We start from the raw sequence: 12,333 nt of genomic DNA, 5'->3' as shown, positions 1-12,333 counted from the left end.
TATTATATATTTAAATTAGCTTACCAAGCAGTATGTTTCCATAAGGCATTTATTATGCATCCTTAGTTTTATATAATTATCTAGCTACCAAATCCTGTTCTTAGTAACCAGAGAGTATATTATTTCATTCTCTGGTCATGCAATCTCTGTCACTACTACCAGCTCTGCAGTTGTAACTATAAAATAGGCATAGAATTACAAACACATTAGTGTGTCTAGATTCTCTTGGATTTTTATTCACAAATATCAGGGTCATGGAAGATGGGTGGCCAAACTTTTATCAAAATATACAACTTTATGTTTATGTCATTCTCAGATTGTGTAGCAAAAATTTAAGTCTAGAGAAAAAGAATATCTTGATTGAAAAATTGATGTTTTATTGGTATTAGCAGCCATATTTCAAAGTTCTTACAAAGAGGAATAGAATTTAAATATAGAAATCTTGACATCCAAACCCAGCATTCTTCCTAAAACATTTTTGCTTCACTTTTTTCTGTTTGTCAGCTTTGGGGGAAATGTTTAAAATGCAGCATCTCTTAGAAATATTTTTGTTGGTTCAGATGACTAACTCATTAATAACTCATAGTCGGTGCTAATTTGTTTGCACCCATCAAAGATTATGAGCACTAAAATCAAATCTCTGAAGAACCACTGAATTTTCAGTCCTGTAGGATTACTTGCTTACAGTTGAATTGCAAGCAACTGTGAATCCAAACTTAAAAATGCAAGTGGTATAAGTTTCCAATGTCTTCGGGAGAAATTCCTTCAGTATAATGCAGGTCTCACCTTCACATTAGCTTCATCAGACAAGATGCACTGCTTATTGTATTCCTAATTATGATCAGCTAAGTGATTTAAGTGATCATGCCATGAACACAGAAAAAGAAAAGAGCCAGGTGGAAAGTATATTTTCTTATTCTTATTGCATTTTAAATTGAGATGAAGATTTTTTAAGAGAAAAATGAAGTCACTCTTAGCTGCATTTACAAACAAATATTGCCTGCACACTGACCATTATTTAAATCGCGAAGGACACTCTTATTTCTATTTTATAGATGAGACATTTTGAACAAAGAATGGCAAGTACGCTCATTTGAGCTTCCTTGCTAGGAAACTGGAACTCTAACAATATGACATAGCCTTGAACAGAGTAGTACTTGTCAGACCATACTTGGGAAAGTATTCAACACTCCCCAGGGAAGGAAGAGAATCAGTGCAACAGATCATGTCAAACTCATTCCATAACCAGAAAAATCTGTGGTGTCTGGGCATATACAGCACTTGAAAGAGAATATTCGGAGACATAGGAGACCCAGCTTTTTTAAGATACAGGTGATTTGGTGTTGTGGTTGTGTCTACTCCTGTCCCTACTCAGCTAGGAGCAGGTCAAGAAACATCTCTGCAGCTGTAGCACTTAAAAATAACAAAAAGATACTTGTAGAACAAAGGGTGAGATTCACCAATTCCAGTTACTCTCTCCAGCCTCAGTGGGAAGTCTCTAGAGAAGAGAAGGGTTGACTTGAACAGAGGATCAAAGAAACAGTATCTGAATAGGGAAGGCTGAGGTAGGTAGGTCCTCCAAGACATTGAGAGTCATGACAAAGAAACAGCTTGTGTAGAAGGTCTAAGATATGGAGTTGCTTCCAGATGAGAATCTTCAAGCGACTCTTTGTCTTACACAGTACTTCTGAGATGGTTAAATAGATTACTTCTATCATTGCTAAGCTAGGAATAGTGGTTGCCAAAGCCAATTATTTTAATAAACTGACTTCAACAGTTGTTGAATGGGAAAGCTTTTTTTCCAAATATTGGGAAAAATCTAATTTAGAAGAAGAAAAATATGTCTGATTTTTCTGAAAGAAATAAAATATTCTTCATATACTGGTCTCAAGGAACATACTCATCATCTTTTATTAATTTAGGAAGATAAACCTTAAATATAGGAATCTTATAAGATTTGTTAGGGTTTTTTTCCAATATCTCTCAAAGTAGTTCTGTAGCTAACTTGTTGCAACTGTCTGGTAGAAATTCCCTTTGGGGATGAACCATCTTGATGGGAATGGAATAGCTGCATGTCTTACTAGATTTTGCAAAATCGAAAATTTACAAATTATCTTTGTTATATATTATGTAGAATCAATCTAGAAAGTAGGAATGATAGAGGGACTTTGAGGTTCTTCAGAATATGAAGGTGCTTGATTTTATGATATGTATATTCTTTAATTGTGTAATGACAGAATAACAAATAAACTCCTGAGCAAGATTATGCCCAAATTCTCAGAAAATGTAGTTTGAAGGCAGTGCAATGACTCAGTGATTAGAAGTGCTTGACACCAAGCCTGGAGATTTGAGTCCAACTCCCAGGGCATACATGGTGGAAGGGAAAAGCTGACTCCTGTAAGTTATCCTCTGAGATCCACCCTGTATACAAATGCATATGCATTAAAGAAATAAATGTAAACAATATATAAAGGAAAAAATCCAGTTTAGTAAGTGAATTGTACACGCATGTGGATCCAGGACTCAATTTTAAAGTGGATGAACCAACAAAGCCTTTTCTATGTCCTGTGTGCTTGCTAGGAATTGAACAATAAAATCAACAGAGGAGAAAATCCTTTGGTCACTTTTATTTCCTCTTCCAAGAAGTGCCAAATAAGAAGCCAACAAAATGCTAACAAAGAAAATACTTAGACCCTTGTAATTCTCTTCTTCTTTTAGGTTGATTGCAGTGAATTTCAGGCTCTTTTAAAAGGTGGACAACTTTTCTGCACACGAGAGAATGATCCTGTGCGTGGCCCAGATGGCAAGACCCATGGCAACAAGTGTGCCATGTGCAAGGCTGTCTTGTAAGTATGACACACAATGAAGCTACTACTGTGAATTAGGAGATGGGGAGAGGCAACTGGCCTGAATGCAGACTTATATAATACTGTGTGTGAGAAATACATAATGCAGCTCCTACTGTGATTTGGGAGTTTGGGAAAGGCAATAAACCTATAGACTCACATATATAGAATATTGTATATGATAGACACACAAGGCAGCCTGTACTGTGAGTCGGGAGAATGGGAGAGCAACAAACATGTAGACTACAAATGAGATACACATTGTAGTTCCTACAGGCGGTCTACAGATATGGAAAGGCAACATGTCTGCAGACTTACAAATATATTATATTGTATATGAAAGACACACAATGCTGTTTCTATTGGGAGTTGAGAGAGGGAAAGAGAAACAGGCATGCAGAATACACATACATAATATTGTATATGAGAGGTACACAAGGTAATTTCTCCTGTGAATCAGGAGAGTGGGAGAGGCAACAAGCCTGAAGATATATTGTTGTATATGAAAGCCCCTACTGTGAAAGCCCCTACTGTGAAAGCCCCTACTGTGAGTTGGAAGCATAGTAGAGACAAAAAGCATTCAGATTTACACATATATAATATTATGAGATACACAATTCAGTTCTTAAAATGACTAGAGGGAGTGGAAAAAGTAACAAGCATGCAAACTTACACATATGTAATATTGTGAAACACACAAATGCAGTTCCTATTGTGAGTGAGAAAAATGGGAAAGGGAATAATTGAGATAGACATACACACATACAATATTGAACATGATATTACTTACTTGAGAAAGAAAGTATATTCAGGTGGATATCTCATCATCTCCAATATTTATAATTCTAGAAACAGACAGTATACTATTAGATTATTGCATTTTTTTAGTTCTCTCAGTAGATAATTCTATCTTTCCTGATAAAACATTTGTCCATTGTCAAATAGATCTCTTCTATGATTTATCTTGCAATTCCATTTAGGAAGAAAATTTTTATTATTTATTATTTTATTTATAGAAAAGTTTTATTGATCACTCTGTGTTCTGGGAAATATCATATTTTAGGAAAACATATGTAATGCATCACTGAAAGTTTATAAGTACATCTAAAATAAGCAAGTCATTCAAGAGACATTTACTGAACACATATAATAATCAGTGTATATGATTAAACAAAAGTGAATGAGATATATCCTCAGAAATCATACAACTGAGGTTCTTAAACCTTTGCCATTCACAACCTCTTTCCACTAAGAAAATTTTATTGTATCTCTGGGTATGTAAAATAAATATGCAAATCAAACACTTGTAATTGTTATAAAGAACTTTAAATAGAATAATTAGTTGCCATTTTAAGTAGAGAAAACCATATGACTGTATGATATTGTTAGACTGTAAATTAAGAATTAGATCTTGGATGAATAGTTATTATTTCAGGACACAAAACATTTTACATTTTTTCAAATTTGGTAATATTTTGATTTTATAATCATTAATGTTAAGAATGGAGTTTTGCATAAATATTGAATATTAAATCACAGAAGTACACAGAAGTACACTTGAAGTCATTTCAGAAATTGGTGGAAATTATGTTCTAATCTGAAGACAAATTTATTTGAAAATTATTTTATGAAATATAAGTCAGCAGCTCATAGAGTAATTTCTAAAATCAAACTTTAATATAGTACAATCAAAACATGAACTTGTTTGCTCTATCTATGCTGAAAATGTTGGTAGGAGATAATTGAAAGTCATTATTTCCCATAATTAAGTCATTATGTTTCAGTAAAAACATAAAAATTTTAATGTACAAAAAATTTAAAACACTGCAGTTTATAAGCTGTAATAGGTTTAAACCTGAGTTGAGATATTAGGCTACTTTTTTATGGTATTGAGTGGCTGACAATTCACACATTGGAGAGTGTTTGAAATTAATGCTGCAGTGAAGCATGATGCAATATGGGCAATGTTGAGGATTTGTTTCAGCCTTCATTGGGAATTAATTTTTGACCATCACACATTCAGAAATCTTTAAAGGTGCCAAATATTTTATACACTCACATTCACATACTTGACACGTATGGGCTACAAGCAGTCTACCAGCTGTTGTCTGGATATAAGGTAATGAAATACAAAGCAGGGATTGCTAAAGAAAAGCAGTGCTGGTAACTGACTTTAGTAATTCCATGAATGTGAAGAAGGAAGACCAAGTGTGCATGCCTCGGTCCTTTTTGGAAGGAGTGACAGAATGCTCAAGACAGCAAATATGGTGACAAAGTGTGGGACAGAACATCAAGGAGGGTCCATCGGGAGACCACTCTACCTTGATATCCGTCCCATGTGCAGTCACCAAAAATAGACAATGATATGGATGTCAGGAAGTGCATGCTGACAGGAGCCTGATGCAGCTGTCTCCTCGAAGGTCTGCCTGAGTCTGACATATCCAGAGGCGGATGCTCGCAGCAACTCATTGATTTGATCAAGGGTTCCCAATGAAGACATTAGAGGACTGAAGGAGCTGAAAGGGTTGGTGGCCCCAAGAGGAGAGCAACAGTGCCAGCCAACCAGAGCTCCCCAGGGTTTACATCACCAGCCTGGGAGCACAAAGAGAGGCACTCATGACTTCAGCTGTATGCTTAGGGGAGGATGGCCTTGTCAGGCATAGGTGGGAGAGGAGATACTTGGTCCCATGAAGGCTGAACGCCGAGTGTGGAGGAATTCGAGGGTAGGGAGGGGGGAGTAGGGGGTAAGTGGGGGCACACCCTGGTGGAGGCAGGAGGGGGGATGGAATAGGGGGTTCCTGGGTGGTGGGGGGAATGGGGTAAGGGGATAAAATCTGAAATGTAAACATAACATCCAATAAAAATATGAAAAAAATAACAGGGAAAAAAACCCTTTTTAAAAGTCAGAGAAGTACTGGTCATAGAAAAGGATAAAAAAATACTGATATAATTTGCACAGCACGTAATTCAACAACTTAAGCTACAAGTCAATTATTGTTATATCATATTAATTTTAAAGTAGTAATACAAAAAACCTTTAACTGTTTTTTAAATGTTTGGTTCAGTTCACCAGTGGGAAGTCTGGCACTGAACTTTTGTTAGAAGAGTTTAAATTCCCCATTCAGCCTTTTTATTAGCTATACAATTCCATGCAGACTTTCTACATCACTTTGAGTCAGTTTAGTGTTCCGAGCCCCTCTGTGTCCCCTTTGCCCGCGAAAAAGGACACGTGAGGCAATGTTCGGGTGGTTACTACAACGAGGCTTTACTTCTTGTATAAGCAGAAGTGGAAAGACAGAAAGACCAGAAAAGGCACTGCTTAAATACACCCTAGAGTGACTTGTTCACTTCTGATTGGCTGTTCACTCATTATTCATAATACGCCCCGGGATGGGCAGTGACTTTTGTCGTGTTTTTTGCCTTTTGCACCTGCGCAGTAAGTTGTTTACTAGTAGGAGGACAGGATGCCTGCGCCATCTTGGAATGGCGAATGTATCACCGCTAACCGCGGCTTCCTACAGTTTGGGTCATTCATTTCATCTTGGTCACCTAATTCTAGTGCCATACAGTTCTGTTACTTTTGTTGGCCATAAAAAAACACTCACTTTTGTTTCTGATTTAAAATATCTGCATTCTCCCTTTCCTCTTCTCTCTCCTCTTTCTGTTCCATCTAGTTAAAAGTTTTTTAATTGTGTTAATCCTCTCAAATAAAGTTTGACGTTCATTGAAAAAAAAAGTAATTCCATGAATGAGCAGCTAATAGAAAGTTTTAGGTGGAAATAGACCTGGATCTTATAATTGGGATAAGATTGTATAAATGACAGTGCCATTTGACACAACGGAAATGCATAAGGTCTAAATTAAGTGAGTTGTGGTATATAAGAAACAAATACTTAGAAGTTAGGAACTTTACCAACTTTGAATGTCAAACAAAGAATTTTGATGTCTGTTCTATATATAGTGAGGGATGTAGAAACGTTTCAGTTAGGAGAGGAAATGGCAGACATATAATTCATTTAGGAAAGAGCAAACAGCAGTGATCAATAGAAGGAAAAGAAGAAAAAGTCTAACAATGAATGTTACTGATGTAACGTGATTGATGGGCAGCCATTATCCAGTGGGGAGGTGGGGCATATAGAATAAGGGAAAAGACACAAGTGTCAAGGTGAAGGCCGGTGATGATAGGGAGATATTAATGGGCAACAGTGATGCAAGCTGGAAAAAAGAATGCAGTTGCAGGTGATTTCAGTGTTTTGTTTTTGAAAAGTAAACAATATAGGAGGAAGATTATGCTTGTTAAAAACTGACTATATTTGAGTCTTCTTGTACATGGGAAAGATTTTAAGGAATAAAACTTAAAGTCCTGAGCAACCATTTGGGAAATGCCAATTAGCTGGCAGTTAAGTATATGTTTTCCTAAGTATGATGAAAACTTTGTCAAGCACAGGACTCCAAACAATCATCTGGGGTATTTTCAAGAAAAGAGCCTATAGCAGATGTTAAACAAACACTGATAACCAATCTAGACCCAATTGAGGTGTTTGATAGGTTCATAGAAATGTGTTCTTCCATCAGTAAACTGTTGTTTTTTCACTTTCTAACTTTCAGCGAAAAAGAAAACGAAGAAAGGAAGAGGAAAGAAGGGGAAAATCAGAGAATCACTTCAGGCCAGAGCTCCAGTGGTGGGAAGGCTAAGGTGAGACTTGGTCCTGACTTCCACTAACAGAGTGGGCTAAACTTATTACAGTGGGATTGTGCCATGGCACAAAGTCAAGGGAAATTCAGGGGGTGCCGAGACCAACAAGTCCTTGGAAGAACAGTCTTCCACTTCAGACAGCCCAGTCAGGTCAAGGCATTAGCACTTTCTGCTACTCTGTGACTCTGGAAATAATTAAAGGCAGTGAACCTGCCCGGTCTCCTGGCCCTTTATTAGCACTCTAATCCTTGTGATAATATTCATGCTCATCACTTTCATGTTCTTTCACTATTCTTTACTATTGAGGATGAAGCTAAGTCTTAGAATTAACTTTTCTACTCTCCAAGGCAGGACAGTATGATAAAACAAAGCAGATTGTGGATTCAGTACAATTGGCCCCTTACCATATGGACTTGTGAAACTCTGAATAAATTACCTCATCTCTCTTATCTCAATGTTCTTTTAAAGAGATAGAGGAAAATAATTTAGTTACCTTGAGAACATTTGAGATTTTTTTACAGTATCAACATGACAACATTATATGAGATACAGCATCATTTCATGATATTTCTGCTGCCTATTCACCTATTTTATAGCCTTCGAGAAACCAAGGCCATCTCTTTTCTCCCAAATATACTACCTGCAATAAAATCTGCCTTTTCTGTTTCTTTCTAACTCTTCTGCTTTAGGATGATTCAATAACTCTTAGGAAGTAGATATGTTCAGGCTGGTTGTCTGTCATCTCCAGTGGAACCTCTCTGATGAAAATGTTGCCTTATTCTGGGGCAGGAGTCATAAATGATGCTGAAATTAACAAAGGAAATACTGTTTCATTGAAAATACATCTGAACAAGGAGAAACGTAGATTTTGTCTTTGGTATACACTTTTCTGAATTTTGATCTGTGCTATCAAGCCTTAAGCACTTTATAATTTCCCTGTGTAAATAAAGCTATGAAAACTTGCCCATTATAATTAGAATATAGATGAATGTAGCCCTGTCTCCTTTCTCTGTGGACAGCAACCCTAGGTGATGAAATATTTACAAGGGTGAAAAATGTGTTTTTGTGTAGGAAGCCGCAGTTAGCAGTGATACATTTGCCATTCCAAGATGGCACACGCATCCTGTCCTCCCACTAGTAAACAACTGACTGCGCAGGTGCAAAAGGCAAAAAGCACGCCAAAAGTCACTGCCCATCCTGGGGCATATTATGAGTAATGAGTGAACAGCCAATCCGAAGTGAACACATCACTCTAGGGTGTATTTAAGCAGTGCCTTTTCCGGTCTTTCCGTCTTTCCGCTTCTGCTTATACAAGAAGTAAAGCCTCGTTGTAGTAACCACCCGAACATTGCCTCACGTGTCCTTTTTCGCGGGCAAAGGGGACATAGAGGGGCTCGGAACATTTTTGATGCTGATCACTCCATGAACTCAGTAATAACATAATAGACTGAATAACTATGTGGTCTGCTCTCTTCTGCCTTTTCAGGACGAATGCGCTCCATATCGGGAAAGCATGAAAAATGGAGAACTCAGCTGTACTCGGGAGAGTGAACCTGTACGTGGTGCCGATGGGAAGCCATACAACAATAAATGTGTCATGTGTAAAGAGCTACTGTAAGTGCTTTTTATAGCAAGTGTGTCTAAAAGACAGCCAGACATTTCTTCTGAATGAAGGATATTTATTCTTTTCCATGACTCCCTCCATGAACATTCTTTGCGTTAACCCCAATGGTCTCTTTGTTTCTTGTATCTCCTAAGGAACGTAAGCCCAAGGGGATCAGTTAATTAAAGTGGCTGATTGTCCTCTGTCATTGTAGTTCTGTGACCTCTAAATGTCATCAATATAGAAAGTTATCCCTTTCCTTAACCTAGTGAGATTTAATGATGATCATTTGGAATAGCCGGACAGTGTTTAAGAGAGCTGACTTCTTGTCAGGTGTATTAAACGTACTCAACTACAGAAACAGGAGTTGGTTACTTCTATTTATTTCCCCTTGGTGAAGGGTTTCAGAGTATTTTATGACATAGTTCAGCCACTCTGGTTAGGATCACTAACACAATTTTTGCTATTCCAACCTATAAACTGAATTAATCCTAGGTAATCATGAACATTTTATGGATGCTTTTAGTTGTGGCATTTAATTAGTATGTAATTAATAACTAATTTCTACCTCCTGTCCACAAGGTATCATCCATGCATTCGGCTAGGTGATGAACTCTTGCCAAAATACTGACATTCTCCTAATGAGAAAAGTGAAATTTGCTTTCTGAAAAGTCTCATGAAGAATGGACTTGAGGGCTCTAGATAGAGTCCAGTTTTTCTGTACATAAGCCTAGAGCACGTTCTGTGTTATTACCGTGTGTAGAATATATTGTTGTTGGGAGACCTAATGCTGGCTGGCCAGTAGCCTTCATGGATCTTCTGCCTCGGTCTTTCCATTGTTGGGGTTATAAGCATCTGACACTAGCCTCTGCTTTTGATATGAATGCTGGATATTTGAACTCTGGTATTTGTCTGTGAGGCAACAATCTACCAGCTCTCCAGGCAATTACTAAAGGTTTCAGACCAGAGAAATGACTATAGTTAAAATCTCTCCATGCTGTGACATTATAGGTACCCTCTATTTTAAATAATTAACTTTGTTAAAAAAATTATTACTTGTATTTTTTGATTTTTTAATTTCTTTATTACTTTATTAAAAATCTATTTGGGCCATACTCTAAAAATAATAGTATGATTTTTTAAATCTCAAAATCATGGATCACTGCTCTACGAATGTGAACTAAGAGTAGAGATGAGTTGGACTACTAACTGTAAAGATTGTTGTCAAATTATACCTTACCCTACTATCTTAGTAACAGAAGAAGCTGTGGCTCTCAAAAAATAGATACAAAAGGTGCCCCAAGGCCCCTTCATCCTTTCATTTGTGCCAACAAGATGTCTATCCACCCTTCCTCTCATAGGCAGAGAGAATTGGATGAAAAAAACAAGAATTCTGCCTCAAGATCGAATGGGACTGGATCAGAAAAAAAGGTGAGACATTGCTGAGGTTTGGATGGGACTTTCTGGTTTAAGCCATCAAAAATGTGGGATGGAGATTATCTACATGGTCAGTGGAAATCTTTCTTTTAGAACATCAGAGCTAACCTGAGATTTTATAATGCTGCTATAAAGTTACTACAGAAAATGACTCACAGTAACACACGCTATTGCCCTTTATTCCTGGAGATCAGAGGTTTAAAATGACCCCACTAAAATCTAGGTTTTGGTGGAGTTGTGTTCCTTTGTAGTAGCTCCAGAATAGGATGTTTCTTTATCCTCTTGACTTCTAGAAACTACCTGCCTTCACTGGTTTGTGACCACCTTTCAGCAGCATGCTTATTCAATCTGACTATCCTTCTGATACCAATTCCTTGGCATGAACATTATAACCTTTTGTGATTACACTGAGTCCCCTCCATTAATCCTGAATAGTATCCCCACTTCAAATACAACTGATTGGTACATTAATTCTGCATTTAGCCGTAACTGATAAAGCAACATATTTACAAACTCTAGAACTTAGGACATGAATGATGTTCTGTCGTAGTCCTACCTACCTCAGCCTTAAGTGACTGTCAGACTTTCGAATGGAAATCTTTGTGAGACACTATAAAACCACAGCATTTCTGAGTGTTTTTCCTGTTTTCATTTCAGGATGTGTGTGATGAGTTTAGAAGCCAAATGAAAAATGGAAAACTCCTCTGCACTCGGGAAAGCGACCCTACCCGAGGTCCAGATGGCAAGACTCATGGCAATAAGTGTGCCATGTGCAAGGAAAGACTGTAAGTGTCTTTTCAAAACAGAGCTTTGGTTGGGAGTCCAGAAAGCATAATAGTTGCATGGTAGCAGTTTGAGCAGAACAGCATCCATTAGAAGTGAGTCCTATAACCAATGAGGTATTTATTCACTTTAGTAGAAATGTTTCTTTCAATCCCTTCTCTCAGGGAAAGAGAAGCTGCTGAAAAGAAAAAGAAAGAGGATGAAGACAAGAGAAACACAGGGGCAAACAAGGGCGATAAGGAGGTAATATTTCAGACATATTAATATATGAAGTTGGGGGCTCGTGTTATAGAGAGATGGGTGATGGGTGGAAGCTAGCATGGAATTACCTGTCAGACAGTGAGCTTTATTAATAGAGATGGACCCATGGGAGTCACAGTTGAGCCATGATGAACTAGGTGAATCTTATGAGGAATGATGTCATGTCAGAGATAATATATAAGAGGACCATGAGGTAGAAAGGAGAAAGCTACAGACTTTCTAAAACCAACCCATTAGCTTAAAAAGTTAGCTTACAAAGAAAAGCTATATCAGACAGCATGAGAGAGATACTTGACTGAGGGAAAGAACAACAACAACAACAACAAAAAAAAATAGACCATGAGAGTCAGAGAGGTAGAGAGAGCTCTAAGGTTGGGGAGCCTGGCCATAGCTCAAAGCTAGTTTCAGGTGAGGCGTCAGAGTTGTCTGGCTGGAGCATTTATGTGCAAGATTTTGCCATAGGCCTAGGAGACAGTGTGGAAAAAAAAAAACAGCACATATTTTACACATTTATTTTGCCTCAAAAAAAAATTTAAAGAGCAGAGTAACCTCAGGTGAGGTAGATACCAGAGCCATCAAGAGAGGTATGGCCTGATCTCTGATCTCCTAGACAGTATGATTTAGCGTAATGACTATCTTAAAGCCACAAGCCCACCCATAGGTTTGTTGTCAAGAGAATTCATTTAACTACTATTTTGAAATCCCCA

General features: G+C 37.5%; 1 protein-coding gene across 2 annotated transcripts in view; it reads left to right on the top strand.

The window, feature by feature from the left end:
* Positions 1-12,333, top strand: part of Spink5 (serine peptidase inhibitor Kazal type 5) — a 62,030-nt gene that overhangs the window by 37,073 nt on the left and 12,624 nt on the right. For both annotated transcript variants that reach the window (XM_034518396.2, XM_034518394.2), the window contains exons 19-24: positions 2,719-2,846; positions 7,455-7,542; positions 9,029-9,156; positions 10,507-10,576; positions 11,240-11,367; positions 11,530-11,608. In XM_034518396.2, the coding sequence (XP_034374287.1) occupies positions 2,719-2,846; positions 7,455-7,542; positions 9,029-9,156; positions 10,507-10,576; positions 11,240-11,367; positions 11,530-11,608 (621 nt within the window). The remainder of the gene's footprint in view (positions 1-2,718; positions 2,847-7,454; positions 7,543-9,028; positions 9,157-10,506; positions 10,577-11,239; positions 11,368-11,529; positions 11,609-12,333) is intronic.

Source organism: Arvicanthis niloticus, chromosome 14, assembly GCF_011762505.2.
Source record: "Arvicanthis niloticus isolate mArvNil1 chromosome 14, mArvNil1.pat.X, whole genome shotgun sequence".
NCBI classification, from domain to species: domain Eukaryota; kingdom Metazoa; phylum Chordata; class Mammalia; order Rodentia; family Muridae; genus Arvicanthis; species Arvicanthis niloticus.
This window is presented reverse-complemented; position numbering and strand designations above follow the sequence as displayed.